At 37.7% G+C, this 22,478-nt stretch overlaps 2 protein-coding genes across 4 annotated transcripts; one reads left to right on the top strand and one right to left on the bottom strand.

The window, feature by feature from the left end:
• The first annotated feature begins 2,476 nt into the window (after positions 1 to 2,476).
• LOC128022204 (syntaxin-6-like) lies at positions 2,477 to 7,027 on the top strand. Its single transcript, XM_052609523.1, has 8 exons — positions 2,477 to 2,634; positions 3,165 to 3,334; positions 3,680 to 3,774; positions 3,866 to 3,928; positions 4,026 to 4,127; positions 4,326 to 4,432; positions 4,556 to 4,650; positions 5,262 to 7,027. Exons 1-8 carry the CDS (start codon positions 2,600 to 2,602, stop codon positions 5,336 to 5,338), a joined length of 744 nt encoding a protein of 247 aa, XP_052465483.1. The 5' UTR covers positions 2,477 to 2,599; the 3' UTR covers positions 5,339 to 7,027.
• Positions 7,028 to 11,702: 4,675 nt separating this feature from the next.
• On the bottom strand, positions 11,703 to 22,423 carry LOC128022203 (nucleus accumbens-associated protein 1). 3 transcript variants are annotated; one of them, XM_052609522.1, is made up of 6 exons: positions 21,884 to 22,423; positions 16,734 to 17,752; positions 15,655 to 15,940; positions 15,081 to 15,178; positions 14,690 to 14,962; positions 11,703 to 14,599 (listed from the first exon to the last, which is right to left on the bottom strand). In XM_052609522.1, the coding sequence occupies exons 2-6, from the start codon at positions 17,725 to 17,727 to the stop codon at positions 14,577 to 14,579; spliced, it is 1,674 nt and encodes a 557-aa protein (XP_052465482.1). In that variant the 5' UTR covers positions 17,728 to 17,752; positions 21,884 to 22,423; the 3' UTR covers positions 11,703 to 14,576. The 3 variants fall into 3 exon arrangements, with proteins under 3 accessions (XP_052465482.1, XP_052465480.1, XP_052465481.1); XM_052609520.1 differs by having other exon boundaries at positions 11,703 to 14,962; positions 21,884 to 22,420; XM_052609521.1 differs by lacking the exon at positions 21,884 to 22,423 and adding an exon at positions 20,853 to 21,616 and having other exon boundaries at positions 11,703 to 14,962.
• Positions 22,424 to 22,478: the final 55 nt, after the last annotated feature.

Genomic DNA, 22,478 nt, shown 5'->3' with positions numbered 1-22,478 from the left:
TGGCGGCTTCTGCAGCAGAGACAGGGCCTCTTTCCCTAATCCATACTTGCAGATCAGGGGCCAACATGCGCAAAAACTGCTCCAAAATGACTGTCTCCCCAATCTCCTCCTTAGTATGATGCTGTGGCTGCACCCACTTGGCATAGTTTTCTTTTAGTCTGGCATACAACTCTTTTGGGGTTTCATTCTCCTTCACTTCTGTTGACCGGAACTGAAGCCGATAAGTCTCTGCATTTATGTCATACTTAGCAAGAATGGCTGCTTTGACTTTGTCATAATCAAGTGAGTCTACCATGTCCATATATACATATGCAGCCCTAGCCTTGCCCGACAAGAGGGGCACTAACCTAACTGCCCAGTCGGTTGTTGGCCACCGACACGCCATCGCTATTCGTTCAAAAGTAGCTAAATAATGCTCTACGTCATCTGTCTCACTCAGTCGTTGCAGGTGTGGCTCTCTCTCAATTCTCAATGGACTCTGGCCTTGGCCTTCCAGTGGAGATGCAGCTGGTGATTCCATCTGTCGGCTGACTGATGTATCCCGTAACACTGAGGGCACTCGCTGGACTGTTGGTTGTGATAAAAGGCCAGTCTGAATATTACTACCAGGCCGTAGATCTGGCGTCGTCCTTACATGCACTTCCTGCTGCAGAAGAGAGAACTGATGCTGCATTGCTCTCCACCGAGCATCTTGTCGGTCAGCCTCTTGCTCCAGGCGACGGTCTCTAGCCTGCTGCTGTGCGAAATGTGAACGGAACAGGTCTCTCAACTCTGCAAGTGAGACATCCTCAGTGACGCTCCCCAGTTCCACTTCACTAACATCACCTTCCCCAACAGCTCTACCGGGTTCCTCCACCTCAGCTTGATCCGTCCGCACCTTTTTAGGAGCCATTCTGAGCCGACACTATGCCACTGTTGACTGCAGTGGAGAGTTAAAAATAAAACAAACAAAAAAAAAATAAATCCCTACTGCTCTCTTCTGGCTATCCCACTTCTGACACCAGTGTAATGGTCAGCCTACTAATAGGCACCACAAATTTTGTAGCCAAATTAAACAGAGGCAGTATGAATACACAACTTTGAAATGTAAACAAATATTTATTTAAACTTACAAAAGGGCAATCATCCAAGCCCAATAATATAATTAAACATGGCAAAAAATAGAAGGAACAAAGTCTTAACCAAAAAGAAAAATCCAAATTAATTTCAAATGCAAAATAAGTTTCCAAAAATAACTTCCTTAACAACAAGGTCAATTTCAAAATAACTAAACAAAATACCCACAATACCTACAACCCTCAGGCCACACTCTCCACTGCAGCAACAAACACAGACTACCTTCCATTACAAAGTCATTCACATTTATACTGGTGGCCAGCACCATTACCCCATGGGGAGGGACAAACTCACATACAACTCTTTACACATGTTCACCTAAATATACAGCGTCTAAAAGAAACATATTGGCATGATGTTATAATTAATAAATCTACTTTGATGTTATTAAATCATTCACATTAAACAGGAAATAACAGCAACAACTCGGCCGCGTTGCCCCTGAAACCCCCTCGCTCAATTAATACATGGTAGATTCCCACCCTAAGCGGAACCAATAATTCCTGCCATTGTTTCCTACCGGGACTCTAAAAATCACGGGACAAATGCTACACGGGAACAATACACATCATTTACAGGTATTCCATTCACTCTGATCAATAATTACAATAAACTCTTATCACTAAACAGTCTCTGTGTGTGTTTGTGAGTATGTGTGTGTATTAAAGTCCATGTTGAATGTGCGGTCTTCCCGTGACCGTCACACTTCTCAACAGATTATTCAAAGACTGCACATTATTCCGCTACAAAATTAGAGATTATCTTTAGTTTGGACTAACAAGTTACTCAAAACAGTTGCATTCATTTTATTTTATGTACAAGTCAAGAAATGTGTGCTTGTGCTCATAAGGTGATTTATGTTTATAAAGATTTAGAGATTATTATTTTCTGTAACAAAATAAAAAATAGAATCATTAGACTTTAACCACATAGTTTGAATTAAAATATGGAAGTTTAACAAATATGCAATAGAGAATGTACATATTGCATTTTTGCTCAGTCACAGAGCTTTAGACCCAGTGTCAGCTTCAGTCTAATTTTAGCAGACAAAATCTTTAGCAAAATTGGAAGCAACTAACCATAAACCTAACACTAACTCAGTGCATGTTGTTAACTAATATTACTCAGTCCATATTTGTGTAATAACACCGTAACATAAACACCTTAAAATAAAGTGTAACCACCATTCTATGTGCGCTTACATATTTTTGATCAAATCAAATTAAATGGTTTATTGTAATAAGAAGTCTTACAACATTTGATAGCTCAGAATATTTTCTAAGCAAACATTTTGCTTTTTAAAAATAATTATAGTAATAATAAAGAAGTGGAACATGTTTGTTTTATGTCTCTCAACAGTCGTGTGCATTGTAACAGAGTCGCGTTAATGGACTTTTATTTTGAAAACTCCTACGTGCGAACATGTTTTACACAGGCCATCCTGCAGTTGGCTTCACACAGCTCCTGAAGCTAAGGGGCTAATATGTCGATGGAGGATCCTTTTTTCGTGGTTAAAGGGTAAGAAAAGTGATCTTCCTCTTTCCTGTCTTAATGTCAGTCTTCCGCCTTTGTCGAAATGACGCTGGTTTGATACTGACAGGTTAAATTAAAGCTAGGTGAAGCATCTTCATCTCTACCTGTAGCCCCAGTTAATGTCACTCTATACTAATAAACAAACTTCATGTAATAATAAGATGAAATATACTATAGCTGTGTTTCTAGTTGTGTTTTAGAAATATGAAAGGTTAAATTTAGACAAAATAAAAAAGCCAGAGACGTTTAGATAGGTGACTTGTGTTGACAGAAGTGTAAACATACACTGATTTATGTTGTGTGTGCTTTGAATGTGTCTCTGCCATTATTTTAACATTCAACTAAAATAAATTAAATGCGTTTTTCTTTTCTTTTTTATGAAAAGCATTGTTTGATAACCCTGGCATCACAACTACCACTGGCAATAGTGCTCATAGAGGTTGTTTAATGATGATAAACACCTTTCATTCCTTTCAAGTAGAAGAGGTTTCACAGTTTCCTCATATATCTGGCAGAGAGGTGCAGAAGGCCCTGTCCAGAGCACAGGGGCTGTTCGAGCGCTGGGAGGAGCTGCTGCAGGAAGAGACCCCTGTCAGCCGCGATGAGCTGGACTGGAGCACCAATGAACTCCGAAACTGCCTGAGGGCCATCGACTGGGACCTAGAGGACCTACATGAAACCATCAGTATCCTGCCACAAACCAAAGGCCTATGATGCCTTCAAACATTCTATAGGAAAGTGATACACAGATACTTTGAACCTTGATGCCTTCATAGGTACGTATAGCAAAAGGGAGATGGAGGTGCCAAGACACTGTGCAGTCTAAAGCAAGGCATATACGAATGCTAGAATTTTGAAAAAAAGACGTAAAGTAATGTGAAATTTTTGAGTTGGTGTGATTTTCTTTTTTTATTGTCCTGGAAAGAAGGCTCTTAATGCTCACCAAGGTTAAAAAATACAATAAAAACAGCAATATTATGAAATATCCTTGCATATATGCAGATCCATTAATAGTCCTTGACTGCATCAGGTATTGTGGAGGCAAACCCTGGAAAGTTCCGTTTAGGAGAGCATGAACTCCAGGAAAGGCGGGATTTTGTGGTGCAAACGCGGAAATCCGTGCAGGTATCGATCCCCCCTTTTATTTTTTAGTGGTATTTCATTTAATGATGGAGTTGTAGTATTTTGATTGGGATGAATATGTATCTGTACGTAGCTGATGAAGGAGCAGCTCTCTAGTCCCTCAGCTGTGGCTCAAGCAGAGAAGAAAAACAAACAGGTCAGTGATTCATTGACTATTTAAACTGGAATGACTCTGAATTAATTTATATGCTCACATGTGCTAGTGACATTAGCATGGTGTTGCTTTCTGACAGGCTCTGCTCGGGGCCACAGCAAAGGATCGTTACGCTGGTCTGGAGCCTCACCTAGTGTCTGCAAACTCCAGATACATTCAGGAGCAACAGGAACAGCAGCAGGTAAAAGACAGGAGTCGTCTTTTTATTCATTGAATTGATATTTTTCTTAACCAGCATTATTTGACAGTATTCCATCTTTATATGTCTCACACTACACAAGAAAATGTGCAAAGCAGATCACATGCTTAATACCACAATTTTGAATCTTATCGTCGTCTTCAATTTATGTCGTAAGTTTCCCCAATTGTCTGTTTGCAGCTGATCATGCAGGACCAGGATGAGCAGTTGGAGCTGGTCACAGGCAGTATCCGTGTCCTGAAGGACATGTCCAGCAAGATAGGAGATGAGCTGGATGAACAGGCAGTGTGAGCAAAAAACACATGATCTTAAAGATTGAACAGTTAGAAACACGGGGTTTGTAATAGAAACGCAATATTTGCATTATACTCAATGTCTACTTGTGTTAATATGTGTACTTTCTGTACCAGTATGCTCGGTGAGTTTAATGAAGAGATGGACCAGACCAGTTCCAGAATGGACTCCGTGTTGAAGAAAATGGAGAAAGTTTCACACATGACTAGCAGTGAGTGATTTTACTATTTATTTTTTGTTGTTTTCATGTTTTTTAATAGTTTGTAGCAAATTTAGGCCAATTAAATTATTATTATTATTATTTTAGGTTTGAAGCATATATATATATATATATATATATATATATATATATATATATATATATATATATATATATATATATATATATATAGTTAATTATACACTATTTAAAAAAATTGGGGTCATAAGACTTTTTAAATAATAATATGAAGAAGTCTATTATGCTCTCCAATTCTGCATTTATATAATAAAAAAAGTAATATTAATTAAAATAACTTCTTTTTCAATATTTTTTAAAATGTTATTTATTTGTCATGGCAAAACTGAATTTTCAGCTGTTTTTAAGTTTTTTTATTTCTTTATTTCTTTTAACCTAATGAAAAAAACTCCCCAATTTTCACATGGTTGTGTATAATTCTATAAAGCTGTTTAATTAGATTTCTCAAACACACCCAAGCAGTTTCACATGTATTGTTTTTGCAAGCTTTTTTTCTTCATCTCTCTTAATTCTGCCAGATTTAAGAAATGAGTGTGAGATAGTGTGATATTTTGACTTCACATTGGTGTTTTTGTGTGTTGCAGGTCGAAGACAATGGTGTGCTATTGGAGTTCTTGTAATCATACTGATTGTGGTGCTCATTCTGTTCTTTGCTATTTAAACTGGACTCTTCTTGGGCTTCCGTCGTGCCAGAAGCGAACAGAATTTCATCATGGTTCTTCCTTCTAAGCTTCCGTTTACTTTGTGAGAAAGAGTTCAATTCTTTTTATCTCCTTTCCTTGTCTTTTTGAATTCATCTGACGCATATGTCTTCTGGCTCAGCGTTTCACTCTCTCTCACTGCTTTTGGGTTGTACTCCTCGGCAAAGTCTATTCCAGAATTTCACTGGTGCTGAGATGGAAGTTAACAGTTTTTGTATTTCTTATGTTTTATTGTGGTACAGAGTGTAAGTGGGGATGAGGAATTTGATATTGCCTTATTATATTTTTATACGTTTAATTCTTAAAACAGTACAATAATTGTGTACATTATAAATGCCGGTGATAGAGGTGGACAAAATGTGTGCTAGTGGTTCACAAATTAGGTAACGGTTTAAAATTTGTTGTTTGAAGAAATCTGAATGACATAATAACAAGCAGTATGAGTAAAGCAGGTTCATAGCGCCCTCTAGATCTGCAACAGACATTATAAAAACATCTGGAACTGTGATGGTGTGGGTTGGAAATTACAATCTAAAATTATGGTCAGAAGTGGGGTATTATTTCAATTGTGTTTTTAAAGAAAAGTCACACCATTTGGCATTTTACACCATTTGCTTTACTTTATGGATAAATCTGACATTTATTGCATAATTTAGGGTGAGCTTGCAGAAAAGATCATTTGCACTTTTCATGAATCTTCATGGATGCGTTGTGTGCTTCTTGTAAGTATTTGGATTTCCTGTATTTTAAAATATGATTTTATGCATTGCTTTTGAGTTTACTGTACATTGGACTGTAAAGTGTCATATTACTGTGGAGATCTGTGTAGAATCATCTGGACAGTTATGCCTTCATTGCATGCCACAGTGATATTCCATACCCATTACGCCAATATTTATAAAATATAAATGGCTTTTTACAATTATTATTAGTTTTTTAAGAAAATTAATTTTTTAATTGCCATCCAAATCAACAAGATGCATGTCCTGAAAGTCAGCTGTCAACTGAGAGAATCCCCTAAAGAGCTGATCAGACCCCTAAGTAATGATCATTACTTGATATTTCTGTTCCCAGACTTGAGCTGAGATCTAATATTGTGTCTGTCTGTGGGTGAACTAATGAACATTTTGTACTCGAGTCCTCCATGCCAATGAGTTGTTTCCGGTGTCCTCTCTGATCTGGGTGTGAGGACACTATGTGTCTGTGGGTGAATGTATAATGTTCAGTGCTTTCCTCTTTCCACATTAACTGAATATGACACATTTCAGTATTGATTTGTCAAGTATAAATTTGTAATATGATTAAATATATAAACCCATAAATAGCTGGAAGTCAGATTCAACTCCAAGCATAAGAGTTTTTAAAAAATGTAAGCCTTAAAAAATGTCAATAGTGTCTAAAAATGTGGAACAAAGTATTAAAACTTAATACCTCTTATATGCCCATTTAGGGAGATTTGGTACGTATCCGATTTTCTTTTATTTTAAAATTAATGTCTTTCAGTGCTGCCTATATATAAATGAATGCATTTCAAAAGTCTAATGCCCTTGTCACTTGTTTTTGTAAGCATTTGTATTATATACAACTTTGGCCTTTATTTGGCATCTTGATCAATCTAAATGGTTCCTGATTAAAATGTATGCCTTTGACATGTAGTTTCATTTTTCTTTTTCTCAGGTTATTTTCAAATTACGTGCATCACACAACTATAGCAGCTCTCAGATAAGAAAATATATATATATTCATTTTAGAACAAATTTTAGACTGTTTATGTTTATAAACAGTGCTTGATGTGTGTATTTCTCTCCTCAGATGAGAGGACCTTTTCACTGCAAAAAATAAAACACATTTTTGACTTATTTTAGCTGATAGCAACAGTTTGAAGTTTAAAAAATGTCTTGATGGATTTGTTTATTACAAACATGCAACCTTTCCCCTTGCTTGTCGTGTGGATTGTTTTCAAGTTTTTATCGACTGTTCATTCTGACGGCACCCATTCACTACAGAGGATCCACTGGTGAGCAAGCGATGTAATGTTACATTTCTCCAAATATGTTCCAGCAGAGACAGCTCGGTTGTCCCGAGGGTTGAGTACATTTTTGTGTTTAATTCCTTTAAAATGAAAGCCAACCACAGTTATTTCCTTTGTTACAAACTTTTTTATTAAGATGTATTTTCATGATGTTTATTTTATTTTGTTTACAGTAGTTAATGTGCAGTTTTCTTTCTTGTTGGGTCACAGTAAAGGAATTCACAAAGTTATTGGCACTTGGAACACAGAGGAAACACGGCATGTACTCAGGGTGAGGTGAAGGGTACAGAGGGGTTTTGACATCAGTTGACGCTACTGCATTGGTTTCCAAAAAGTGGTTTCTGGGGAATAACATGCTGTGAGTGCACAACTAACAATCAAAATTCATTAGTGTTTCTATGTATAATGTACAGTATATATAGATTTGTATTTATATGTATATTCATATATCTATACCAGAAAATAAAAATAGCTGCGGGATCCCTGTAGCCACACAAGAGACATACTCTCCCAGAGCCATGCTTATGGAGCTCCCTGGCCCCTGGTGAGGTATAAATCTACCACATTCCATATACAAAGTATATGTAAAATATTTATATCTATTTCCTGTAAGACCTCAAGGGGTCTCCTGCATCACATGACCCATATGAGGGCACAGGGGCCAGGAAGGTATGGCTGAAGACGTCAGGAGGTAGATCCACACAACTGCTTGTGTGTGCGCGCACATGCATTGGTCTCTGGTGGGCAGGGATGTACAAAGAGCAATATATGTTCTGAAATCTGTAAGTCTTTGAGGTTGCCGGCAGCGCAGAAGCGCACACAAAGAGCGGCAGGCCGCAGCAGAGAGAAAGAGAGAGAGAGAGAAGAGAGTAAGAGAAAGTTGGAAAGATGAACTAAGATTAAAGGGTCATATGATGCAATTTCAATGTTTCCTTTCTCTTTGGATTGTTACAAGCTCTTGGTGCATAAAGAAGATCCGTAAAGTTGCAAAGACTAAAGTCTCAAATCCAAAGAGATATTGTCTTAATTCAGTGGCTTGTGTACTGCTAACACATATGAGCTTCATCACTGTGTCTGTCGCACCACTCTGTTTCCCTTTCTGGCTTGAACTGATGATAAAACTTAGGACATTATTAACTGTCTTTACATTTATTTTGAAAGATGAAGCTCGTGATTATTGAAAGGTGCGTTACATTTCCAACGAGTGCTTGGTGTGTTCAGCCAATCTCAATGCACTGGGTCAGTTGGCCAATCAGAGCAGACCGCGATTGTCAGAAGGGGAGTTTGTAGAGAGACGCGTTTGAGAGAGGTGGGGCATAGATGACCTACAATAATGTACAGTATTTGAAAAATAATGTGTTTTTTTTTTTTTTTACATTAAAGCATGTCAACATATTGTGTTACACCAAATACACAAAATAATGATCTTTAAAAAAAGCATCATATGACTCCTTTAACAGTTTGATAGACATCTTATTCAAAGGATAAAATGCACAAGATTTAGCACAGTTTAGGAGAGGTACGTCTTCATGCGAGGCTTTTTGATTGCATCTGTCTTTGTTTTTTCTGTGTATGCACCTTTTCTGTCTCCCTGTAACTGTGAGGTGTAGTCGCTAATATATTACAAACATTAGTTGTTCACACAGAACACATTCTTCCACATAAAAAATGCAATGCTGACAAATGAAAAAGAACAGAGCATCGAGATGTGCTATTTAAGGGAAGACACTACAGGCAAGACCACCGTTTGGTCAATTTTGCTCACATAAATCGTGTTCTGTCAAACTGGTGGACAAAACACACTGTGAAGCGTTTACAACACTTGATCTATTTGTGTCTAATTTTAAATTCCAGTACATATACTGAAGGCCAGTTTCTTTTCCTCTCTACATTCTGAAGGTTTTAGAAAGGTCTATTCCTATGTTCACCTGATCTTTAAAAGGACCTTTTTTTAATGCACTGATAAAAAGAGATAGGCTTTATACAGAGTTCACATTTACGTTCTAGGGCATATTTAGTTACATAAAGCCTCATTTGATATTTGAAAACTTGTAAGACAAAACAATCAACTGGTGAAGAATGGTGAATTTCATCATTTAAATGTATACTATCACCTGGGGTGTCTTTCCTCAAAAGACCAACTTGCCTTAAAAGTCAAATAACAACGTACAAACCGCTGGAAAAGCAGCGAGATGCATCACAACATTAAAAGACATCTTCCTAATGCATGTCTACATAGAAAAAGTTAAACAGCAGCTGTTAAATGCACAAATAAAAAAATTAATAAAAAATAGAGCTCCATGTGAACCAGCTCTAAGCCTCACTCAGAATTTAAGAAATCTAACAGAATAAAAAAAGATACATCACTCCCCGGTGCTCAGTTGAAACAGTGAAAAAAAAGGTGCTAAGACAGAGGCCTTCATTAATTTTCAGGCCAAGCACTCCTTGCTGTTTACAGAGACAGAAAACAGATCCCTTTTTACATATTGCATAAAATTGAGAGTAGCATTTTAAGCCTGGCTGATAACATGCACATATTACCATATTAACGTATTTACATGAGACGCCTAAGAAATTACCACTTGTATAGTTGTATTAAAAATAAAAAAAATATCATTCATTTCATATAATTTAATGTGGGAGGGACAAATAAAAATTTAGCTGAACATCTTTATTTTTTTATTTTGTAGTCAGCACAACAACAACAAGCAAAAAAAAAAAAAAAAAAATACCTTGGTTGACTCACTGTTGAAGTGCGAGTGAACACTCACAAAAGATGCTTTTTCAGATTAAAATAAAGCTCCCTCTCTCTTGCAACACACACAACTTACACTCTCAGCTCTATTTAACACATTTTACAATTGCATTTTTCTTCACATATCAGTATAGAAAAAAAACAACAACAACAACGTGAAAAGGACCTTAACAATTGCGTGTCAAATTCTGTCAAATATATTAAGTCATGTTAAATCGCTTTTGCAAATCCCCCTATTGGTTGTTTGTTAGTAAAGTGTCATATTTATTGATTGTTTTGATCATCACATTGGTAATCACCAGCAGAGACAATTTATTCCAGATCTGTATAAACGCAATAGCATTTCCTCATATTTGGCAGTTTAATTTTTTTTTTACACACAGTTGTGTACGTTTTCTTTTGGTAAGGGGTTATTAAATTAAAGAGCAAGTCAAATGAAAAGATTTTCTATATTTTTGATTTTCTATATATTAATGATCAGGAGACCATTACTCGCAGTGTCAAGTCCGACACCAGGTGGCGCTCATTTATGAGCCGTTCAATGTCATTTAAACATCACCAACAAACTAAATCAGTAACAAAAAGATTCTTTAAGACAGAAAGATGTAATAAAATAGCTTGCAGTGCATATAGACCCCAACTCATCCACCCTTTAAAAACGACATTTTAATACAGTAAATACCCTTTGAGCTATAGTTTCAGCTGCCCTCATCCCTTCCCAGCACTTCAGTAATATACAAAGCAAAAATATAACATTTCTCTGGCTCCTACCTACTGTAAATCTCATGATGTTCATTTAAAAAACGCTTGGCAACTCTACAGTCTATGTTACAGTCTATGTTAAATTAGTAGCATCTCAATGGCCAAGCACTATTCTAGAGTAGAACAAAACAAAATCATAGCTTATATATATATATATATATATATATATATATATATATATATATATATATATATATATATAGTTTCCCATGCATTTTTTTTTTACTTTGTGTGTGTGTGTGTGGGGGGTATTCACTGTTGTGTCTGAGAGCGGCCAAAGCCTAACCTTATTTGTTCTGTTTGAATTTTTTTGTATGTATAACATAATACTTAGTTTGATTGATAAATTAGAGGATCCCTCACATAAGACCAGTGTACCCAGTGAACCCAGTGTGCAGGACAGGGGGTTAAATTCTACACAAGATAATTCTACTAGTCTGAGTTCAGAGCACACTATGTGCTACCCAATCTCACCAATGCACTACTGAGCAGAACATGTAAAGAAGTGTTTTGTGGGTTGAAAACATCCCAAATCCAGCCCTCATGGACATGCATGCTGGCTGCTTCCTAAAAAACCTCCTGGTCCTGCCTACGTGTCCAACATGATAGTACAAAAAACAGTCTTAAGAGCTGTACAACGGAGGATCCAGCTCCATATCTGTACATTCTAATAGGGATGAAGAAACGTTGACTGCTGTTCTCTTTCTTTTTCCTATTACGTTGTATTTCAAAAGGTACAATGAGGAACAGTCCAACACAAAGCCAGAGAGAGAGATTTATGAATGTTAGATAGAAATGGTGAACTTTTATTGCATGCAAACTTTAAATGCAGTTGTATTGGATGAAATTATGCATATTTAAATTATATGGGAAAAGGTTATGAATAATTAAAAGCGCCATAAGTTCCATATATATGGTTATTTCAAAAAGAAGACAAGGCTGAAAACGGAACTTTCTTTTCACAAGTTCTGACAAACATACGTGAAACCATTTAATTATACTCAAAATCTGCCGTTTGTGTGGATTCTTGTGTGTATAAAATCTATGCAAAGCTTTATACACAAAGCCCCAGAAATGTGTATTCGGAAAGTAAATTGGATCCATTTTGATTTCGTGTGAACTCTTCAATAAAGAAACAAAATAAAGAAACAAAGTGAAATCAGATGAGATTAAATGCGAAATGATGGTTTGTTTAGTCAAAGTGTACCGTTTGATGCCTCCATTTGGGAAACGGCTCACTGCACCAGTTGTGTGTTTAAGTGTGTTTGTGTGTGTGTGTGTGTGTGTGAACATCCATCTCCTCACCAATACATTCCCTCCCCTCTCTGCTTGCGTCTGCACTGTATGTCTCCCTCTCTGAGTCAGACAAAAACAAACAGAGCTCTCTGATCTCTGCATACGCACATACCAGCCACCCACCCACCCATCAACACACACACACACACACACACACACAATGCACATATTCCAGTCATACACCAACACCACCCACGCACCCCATCTCAGACGTGCATTTGGCACACAAAAACCAGACTTACATTTGAGCACGTACACATAAACAAATGCACCCATATAAAAAGCATGCCTCTGGCACACACTCGCGGTTTCCTGTCAGCCTCCTCACATGAATGCACAGACATTAGCATGTGTATCTCCAAAAATGGAAATGAAAAAAAGAGGTTAAAACTCTGAGGAAAAAGTAAAGGAGCACACCAGCACGCATGCATACAGGATCATCCAGGCATTCAGTGCCCTCCCCTTCCAACAATTTCTTTCACAGACTGGCCGTATAAGACTCCCAGGCATGAACGTCCACGTTTAAGGCAGTGCTGGAAAATCTAGTTTAGATTTCTGTGCAAATGTCGTCTTCTCATCCTATTGTACTATGATTAAGACTTGGTGCAGTCTCTTAGGATCGTACCAAATGGCTGAGAGGTAAAAGTCTTCTGTCCCCTGGCCCAGTGCAGTGTACCGACAGACTTATACATAGTCTACCCAAAACAGTATTTAATGATTTGTATTAATATTTTATGATTATAGTATAGTAATATAGCGTTATATAATTATGTATGATATATTTTAAGATATGTCTTTTTTTTCTTTTTTTTTTTGGTCAATACAATAGAAGTCAATGTTCTTCAAATCTGGTTTGGTACCAACATCTTCAAAATATCTTCTTTTGTGTTTCACAAAATAAAGCCATACAGTTTTGGATGGGTGAGTAGATAATGACAATTTGCATTTTTGGGTGAACTGTCCTTTTAAATTAAGTGTAAACATTTAAAACGCACAAATAGCAGGGTTCTGTTTTAATATTTTAGTTTTTAGGTAAAAAAATATTTGATGCTTTTGGACTGAGATTATCTTGTCCAATCACAGCCAGATAATCAAAAATTCAAACAATACAGTCCGCATTTCACGACATAAGTGTGCTTAAAACACCGGAAGATGTAGGTCATACTTTGGGAATCTAATTATAGCACATCCTTAAATATGTTTAAGAGTGCAACTACACTTTAAATGACATTGTCACATGGTTCTTTCTTTTTTTAAATCTGGGATTAAAACAGCTCTTCATTAGTATTGCAAACTTCAAGAACTCCTCTTTCTAAAACCCGAAAGCCATCAAGAAACTGTCTTTTCAAATCCGCATAACAAAAACAAAGAGACTACAAAACAGCTTCCACTCTCAGAGTGGTCTTTAGTGGTTTAGAACCACTGTAGCTAGGGCACTGATGCCCGTTCAGTGCCAATCTCTAATACTGAACTCATCAAAGCATTTAGTGCATCTCTGTCTGAGGTGCTGAAGCGTAGCATGTCAGAATGCACCATGCGGCAGCATGCACCACGCTTGTGCAATCGGTGCATGAAGCAGTCAACTGTGAGATACAGCTCATCAAATACTACCATCTGCAGCCTTCATACAGACTCATTTACACATCACACAGACGCCAGCCCTACGTCATGTGTCGTACAAAACTACTAAGAACATAAACACAAAAGGCCAGGTGGAGATTTTTTTTGGGATTTGCTTTGGAGATATTTGACAGTAAAAACGTGTGCCGATTTTGATCAAATAAACCAAAGTAACAATGTGAAGCGTTGGTAATATACCAAAATAAAATGATTAAAATTGTTTTTTGGATTTTGCTAATGCAAAAACATGTGGATAACAATTCACTATTCATTGATCAAAAGGTAAGAATTTTGCACAGACTCTTTCTATCAAAACTCAACAGTAGTTTCTGATAAACGGATTGCGTCTTACAAATTCATTACATTCATAAATGGCACATTGCCTCTCTTGGGATACTTGGCAAGATAAAAAGTTGAATAATTGGCAAAAAAATTACAAATGTTATTTAGATAAAAGGAAAATCTAATTAAAAAGAAAAAAAGTAAAGGTGTCTCAGGGTGTTATTGCAGAAAGAGGAAATGGAGTCCAGGAAGCAGGTACATAGCCACTAAATATTAACAGATGAATACAATCTTATGTCCAGCAACATTAGCTTTCTGGATTCTCCAAAATGATACATTCAGAATCATGACAGTGTTTTCAGACTGGATACGAGCTTCCAGACACCATTTCCCCTTCCGCTCATCTCAAATATACCTACAGGACCCTCCTCTTCAGGAATGTGCTTCCAAATTACATCAGCGCACAAGGTGAGACTGGGATGTGATGGAGAAGTGGATGGAATTAATGGTTGAACTATGGTAGTGTTACTCATTAAAACAAGCTGTTACCCTCCCCGCTCACACCTTGCAGGGCATCTGTAGTTGACTGGCCGGATTCAGAGGCTGTGCCACCTTCTAGGGATCCGGTTTCAAAAGCATGCTCCACAGCCAAGCCATCAGACTCCAATTTGGAAGTGTCCGGAAGAAAGTTGGCATATGCGTCACTTTCTGCCATCAGAAGCTTCAGTTTCGGAATCAAGCTCTTGCGTACTACGCGGCGTGCATTAGTGCACATGTCTGCAGCGATCGCGTTCATTTCGCTCTCTTTGAAACTAGGAGCAAAGTTCTGGCAGTAAACTAGAAATAAAGAGAACAAAAAAAAGTTATATGTTACTTTTTACACATAGCTATTTTAAATGATGTTTGAAAACTCAAAGTAGATTAAGTAGATAAAACCCCTTTTACTGCAACTTACACTTAACAGCATGGAGAACCCGACTGTCGAGTGGCTTGCGGTTGGGGTCATTTGTGGAGGACCGAATGCCTGTCCCACAGCTGTTGGCAAGAGTGCTTCTACAGAAAAAATAAAGGATGATACACTTTAAAAGGAATACATACAAATCTGACCTGCAAATCCCAAGAGCAACTGGGATTCCAAACCAAGAAAACTCTTCAGCAAATCAAGTTTTTTGTGGAGTGTTTTGTGTCTTAAAAAAAAAAAACTTTTTAAAACCCCCAAAATTTCCCATTAATAACTTTTAACTTTCACATTTTTTATTTTAAAGAGCCAGATCACTCAAGAAAGGAACATTCTGGCATAATTTACTCTCATATCATTCCAAACCTGTATGAAAGTTAACTTCCACTGCATGGAAAAGATCAACTTTGACATTATGTTAAACATCTCCATTCTGGCAAAAAAAGCAAGTCATAAAGGTGAGATTAAAACATGACAACATTTTTATTTTTGTATGAACAATTTCTTTAAATACTAATTAGTTGTTTTGTTTTTTATTTCCTACTGAATAAAGGTCAAAAACTTCACTCACCGGTCAAAAAAGGCAGCAAGCAGCCGTCTGAGCAACACTTTGTGACGTGTGCCTGCACTAACGTGGCAGTTCATCAGCTGAGCACGTGAAATAAAAACACTGGTGCCTGTTACTAGCTCCAGTTTCTCAGCAGGGTCACCTTCTTCATAGAGTTTAAGATGACAGCGGTTTCCGATCTGTGCAATGAGCTCAGTGGGAAGAGAGGCCAGATCTTGCCTCACTCGAACTCCTCTTCCCCTTGATTCAACTGTGAGGTGGTCTGGTAGTGACTCCACTCGTTCGCTGGCTGAACCAAGATTACAAAGGGGATTGAAAAATATAAAAAATAAAAACATACATTGACTCTAAACTGCCTATAAAGCTGCAGCTAAATATCTAAAAAGACAGATACATACATAAAAAATTTAAAAAATGACATACATAAACTAAATGCATTTCTAATATATAAACATGTATTTTGCTTTGAATTATTTTTGGGGGGCGGGGGAGTAGGTGAACGGAGGAGCAGTGATGAAACAATTATAACCTATTGTTTAAACCCAAGTTTAACCTATTGTTTAGAGCCCCTTTCCTCAGATCTTACCCTGGAGGTCCAATGCACTGCAGAGTTTAGCTCCAACCCTGATCAAAGTCACCTGCCAGTAGTTTTCTAATGATCCCAAAGACATTGATTGGCATTAATTAGCATGCTCAGGTGTGTTTGATTAGGGTTCGATCTAAACTCTGCTGGAAAGTGGATCTCGAGGTCCAGATTTGAGGATCCCTGGTTTAGAGTATATAAGTAATATTGACTTTTCTTGATAACCTTTAAAAATATATTATAAAATATGTTTTAAAAGGTCTACAAAGCAAAGCAAATGAGCTTTGTTTGGTTTGTTGTCTGCATGATTACTTTTAAATAATCCTATTGATGGGAGTTCCTCAGGGCTCGATACTTGGCCCAATTTATTTCCCACAATTTTACAACATACTAAAGTCTCTTATCACAATGTGGTGTTCAGAAGTGTCAGTTAATAAATTTACTTGAGAGGTATCAGCAACTTATCAATGAAATCAAATTTTAGTTCAGCTATTCTTACCTGTTGCCCCTACATTCAACATGCTGTACATAGTGTACATATTACAGATCTGTCTGTACTGTTCTTCTGTCGTTTCGTCTGTGATTTCCTCTTCTTCTTCATCATCATCGTGGTACGAGATTGGCGAGTCACTGGTGTACATGCTGGGGGTGCCTGGGCTGGTGCCTTCCGGCGTGCTACTGCTGTTGTTATTATTATTGTTGTTGTTGTTGCTATTAGTGATACCGCTTCCACCCGATAATGCTGCACTTTGAGGCAGTGCCCCTCCCGTGCCCCGTGCCACTTCCTGTGAATAGCGGGCTGCTTTCCTTAAACCTCCCCCTCCTCCAGATCCTCCACCTCCTTCACGGTTACCTCCCTCCCAAAGACGCTTAGCAACTGGAGTGCAAACCACTGAAAATGATGATGCTTCTTGATGGGGCTGCTGGGCTTGAGGTTGCTGCTCTGTCTTCACCCTTGACACTAAAGGAAGGGGTGTTAGGCAGGAAGCAGGTCGAGCTGTTGCAGTGGCAACTGCACCCCCTCCTACTGTACCGCTCCCAGTTTGAGTAACAGGGCTCTGGGGTTCTGATGGTGGTGTTTCTTCTGTGTGAAGTCCCTGTGAGTCACAACTTGGTGAGCTTACCTTTAGGAAGAACTCTGTGCCTTTTTCCATGATCTGCAGAATCTGCAGGAATCCTGCCGTGTACATTAAGAGAAACTGATCGCCCAAATTCATGCTAAGTCGGCCTGTGTAACAGAAGGAAAGGATCTGCTGGAAGCTCTGAGGCTGGACCGCTGGTGGTAACTCCACAACAGAGCTCTTACATCCAGAGTTGAACAAATCTCGAAAGTAGGAGCTGCTGGCAGCCAGCACTGCCCGGTGGGCTTTGAATGTGTGACCCTTCACCACCACTGATACATCACAGTACAGTCCCTGAAGTCTCTGTTCATTAAGACACTCCAAGACATTGTTGCCAAAGTTTGGTATTGCCATCTGCAGCATCTGAGCCATATCTTAAAGCTCAGCACTACAGAGTCTGTGGAAAAAGAAAACACAAAACACTTCAGAACTAAAGTGTAAAATTCTAAATTATTTGACCAGAGTTTGTATAATAATGACCAATGGGCAGGGCTTCTACATAATCCATGCCTACAGATGGTTGCAAAAATATCTTCAGATTTCCACAAAATTTAACTTGTCATTCACATTCCTACACAGCCCCACCCCTCAGGTGTTTATTTAGAAGAATTCAATCAATTTTCCAACCAAAATTCCAAAAAAAAGTGTGCAGATTCCTTAAATGCTTACCAGTGGGTTATGAGGACAGGTGTTTCATTCATATATTAATAACCATAACTAAACATTGTTTTTGAGATGTAAAAAGAAGCCTAAAAAGATGAAGTTCTATTTTAAAAATAATTTAAAAAAATGTTTACACAAGATGACTTTATACAGCAAACAAAAATGGCATGTGTAGACTGTTGATCCACATATACCATTCAAAAGTTTTGGTTTGTTAAGGTTTTTAGTTTTTAGTGTCTCTAATGTTCATACTCTATTTATTTGACTGAAAATACAGTAAAAGCACAAAAATTGTTTATGTTTGAAATAAATGTCCTATTTTAATATATTTAAAGAATATCATTTATTTCTGTTGTTGAAAAGCCACTCTCCAGTCTTCAGTCTCACATCAGAATCATTCAGAATCATTTTAATGTGCTGTTTTAATGCTAAAAAGATAATTCTTCATATTATCTATGCTGAAAAAATCTGTGCATTTTTGTAATAAAATAAAATAAATAAATAAAAAACTAATATATTTTTTTCAGGGTAATTTTATGAACAAAGTTCAAAAGAACAACAGCATTTGTTTGAAATAAAAATATGTAAAATTATTAATTCCTTTACAGTTACTTTATCCATCCTTGAAAAACTTTTGAATGACAGCACAGAAGCATTTAAGTAGTAAAAAAATCAACTGTCTTACACACCTACATTTTAACAATGTGACTCTTAAATAAAGCTTCAAAGATTTCTGTAATCACCAAACACACACACACACACACTTGCAGTATATCATCATCTATTCTTATAATACCATGGATTCACAGTGGTTCTCGCCGCTCTAACTTTCTAACTCCAAGGTCAGTGCATGCAGTCTCACAAACAACATCCCATGACTGTCAAGTCCATAACATAGAAACAGAAAATGCATACATTCTCCCCAGGAAATTAGACAATGAACAAAAGCAATAAATGTTGAAACACATTCTTAATATAACCGAAGATTATGCCTAGGGCCATCCAGAGGTTATTTGTGAGTCATAAACCATTTATAATCCTACAGTCTATTGTTTTAAGGATCATACAGATACTCTCTGCTCTTAAGCCAAAGGGCAACAAATACTTTCAAACAAACAAAATAATTGTTTTTTTTTTCAAAAGCAAAAGATAAATAGATTGCACACACAAAGTGATTCAATTATATTCTTTAACAGAAAATTAGAAAACATCCCTGATGCAATGACTGTCTAGGGGTCATATATCAGCCAGTTAGGACAATGTCATCCTGTATTATATTATCCAACATGCAAAGGAGTAACTCTTGAGATTTTGAGGTTTCTGGTTGCACTTTATATAAAGTACTAACTGTATGTACTCTGTGTGACCAACAACACTCAAACTGAAGTGCAGTTACTTTCAGACACATACATTGTTAACTTGTGTTCAATCCTTCTGCTAATGAGCACTTAACCTGCATCCTGCTTCACTTTCTATGCTTTCACTATTCCTGTCGCTCTTTTATCTAACTTCTTTTCTGAAAAAATTTTCGAAACGCCAACACTTCTCATGTTATTGCCTCCTTATGATAAATCGCTTGTTGTATTCCTCATTTCTAAGACGCTTTGGACAAAAATATCAGCTAAATCATTAAATATAGAATGCAATGTAGATCAACTGAACACTTGTATAAATGTATCTCACAGAATATGTTCATTTTTAACAACCAAAAGCTCTGTTCATCATCATCACCGGATCTTTTTACGGAGTAATGAGACAAAGCTACTGAAAAGTACCTAACAGTTTAATCAAAAATCCCCACTAAAGGTGTACTGAGTAATTTCTTGCTTTGTGTCTTTGTACAAAGGTCGATCAGGAGGTTAAAGCAAGCAGATCAAAGATTCGTCTGGCAGAGCAGCAAGCTTCTGCTTCGTTACAAAACCTCTACTTGTTTTTAAAGAAACATCCGTTTATACTCCTTTTAACCTATTGGCTTATAATACAATGTTATGATTAGATAGATAGATAGATAGATAGATAGATAGATAGATAGATAGATAGATAGATAATACAATACAATGGATTTATTTATTTTATTTTATTTTATTCATTTAACCTATTTTTAAGTGGATCAAAACCTATCATCAAAGTTGTCTTAAAACCAAAATGTGTTCACCTGTCTTAGGACAACTTTGATCAACTTTTCTAATCCACTTCAAATGTCTACTATATGTGTGTGTGTGTGTGTGTGTGTGTGGTATAATTAAAAGGAGTATACATGGAACATGGATCAAATAATCACAAATGTTTACCAGTTACTGTGGGTTATCCTTGCTACTATAAAACTCTAATAACTAGTAGTCAGCACTTCACTGATAAAATGTACATATCAGAAAGATCCATATGCTATTTGAAGAAAATGTAATATAAATATGAATGTATTACCAGCACTAATAGTTACTGTAGTAAATATCTCGTTTTGGAAATAGTTTTCGGATTCCACTATACCCTAGTTTAAAGTGTTGAAGCTAGTCCTTAACCCAAAATCAATCACATTAGTTAATTATGTAACATATATATATATAATATTATAAACTTAGTTTAAAATCAGAAGTTGTTTGGGCAATTTCTAAATCAAACGAGGTCCCGAATAGTGTTTAAGAGTAAACTAGTATTTTCGATTGTCGATAATGTGGTTTCAGCTTCAGTAGGCTATGCAGCTAAAATGCCGTTTAGTTCACCCAGACTGTGCTTTGTATCACTCGCAAAGCACCATTTCAGAATGACATAATAACAACAGTTTTAATAAAAAAAAAACATTAAGGTAATAATTTAACAATAGTTTGCAATCTCACTGTCAAAGTCGGGCGCCGGTGTTTCTGTGTTGTGGGCGGCCGCGGCAGAGCTGCGGTCCCCGGTGAGTGTGTGTGCCCGCACCGCTGCCCAGCTGGATACGAGCTCCGGGTTGGCACGGGCCCCGGGGGGGCGGGAAAATTAGAAATAATTCCCCGATTGCCTGGTTTCCACACTTGATGCAGCGACCAAAGAGCTAAAAACAGCTCACTCAAATATCCCTGTCACCAAAATAGTGAGACAGATGAATTATTGAGGAGCGCACATCCGTTTCTCTCGCCCCCTCGGTGCCAGTGCAATGCTATGCAATGTCGGGCTGAGTTACAGTCCTGCACATACCATGATGTCTATCCCCAAATCATTTCGCCCAGCAACATCCATATGCATGCATTATTATTATCGTTCTCCTGCCGCATAGTTGCAAATCGCATACAAATTAAGTAGTAGTCATATTTGTTTGCACGCGGCGCAATTATTGAATTTTACATGCAATATTATGTGGTTAAATTCTACTCCATTTTGGAGGAAGGGGGTCTCGACACCATCTTTTCCCGACATCAACAGGTCATCCCGGGACAAATGCAGCAACTCGGGGCGAGTCAGACTGATCCGCGAGACAAGACACCATTAACCATTTGATGTCTGAAAGCAATACACATTAATGCCCTCCTCCAGTATAAATCCTCAAATCTTCCAGAAAAACGTGCTAACAATGCAAGAGATGTTATGCATGGCTCAAAAGTTGGAAATATATAGATGGACGCATTGATGCCACTTAACGTTCATAAATCAAGCTCTCGGCAGCAAGTCATTGAAGTGGTTAAAGTTTTGCAAACCCATCCCCCCTCCCCTCATCTAATGCAACCGCACACCTTCACAAAACAATACCCCATCCAAAAATCCCCTCAAATCTTTCTCAACTGCCCCGTGCCACAACAATAACTAAATGTGACCCCCTTGTTAAACCCACGTGGTTGCCCCTGGCCTTATTTAAAGTGGCACGAACCGCTCATGCATGCATTAAAACACTCACCTCCTTGCTTGCGATCTGCTGGAAAGTGTTTCAATGGAGGAGTCGGACACTTTCTCTCTACAGGCAGCTATTCACCGTGAACGCACAGGCAATACGCCCGAGCACAGAATTATCGAGGGGTGCATCATTCTGTCACTCGGTTTAGAGCACAGAGTCACCGATCACAGGCAGACCGAATTGAAGAAAGCTGTCTGAACGCCGATGCGTGCGACCGGTGCCGCGCGCTCTCCGTTGAGCCTGTGCGCTAGGCGGCCGTGGTTGAGCGTGCGGCAGTGCAGGGAAAGTGAGATGTGTGGAGCGTCTAGACTCAGGTGAAGCCCTAGAGGGGTCTGGGTGCTACGCGCACAGCATGACAATTCAACTCTGCATGGCGCACTGGAGAAGTTGTTGCACTAAACGCCTCCAAAATATGTCCATCATGCCGCTCTAATGGGGTCAAATGATATGGCGCATAGGCAATTAGTGTTTATAGAGCGTGACTAGATTGTGATTAGATCGAATGTGCCATTTGAACAGAAGGAGCATCTGCTGCACAGAGAAGGCATACTTTACGAAGACAATCAAATTATGAATACAGAAATGTAAATTAAGAAAA

This window comes from Carassius gibelio, chromosome A11 (genome assembly GCF_023724105.1).
Source record: "Carassius gibelio isolate Cgi1373 ecotype wild population from Czech Republic chromosome A11, carGib1.2-hapl.c, whole genome shotgun sequence".
Classification (NCBI taxonomy): Eukaryota; Metazoa; Chordata; class Actinopteri; order Cypriniformes; family Cyprinidae; genus Carassius; species Carassius gibelio.
This window is presented reverse-complemented; position numbering and strand designations above follow the sequence as displayed.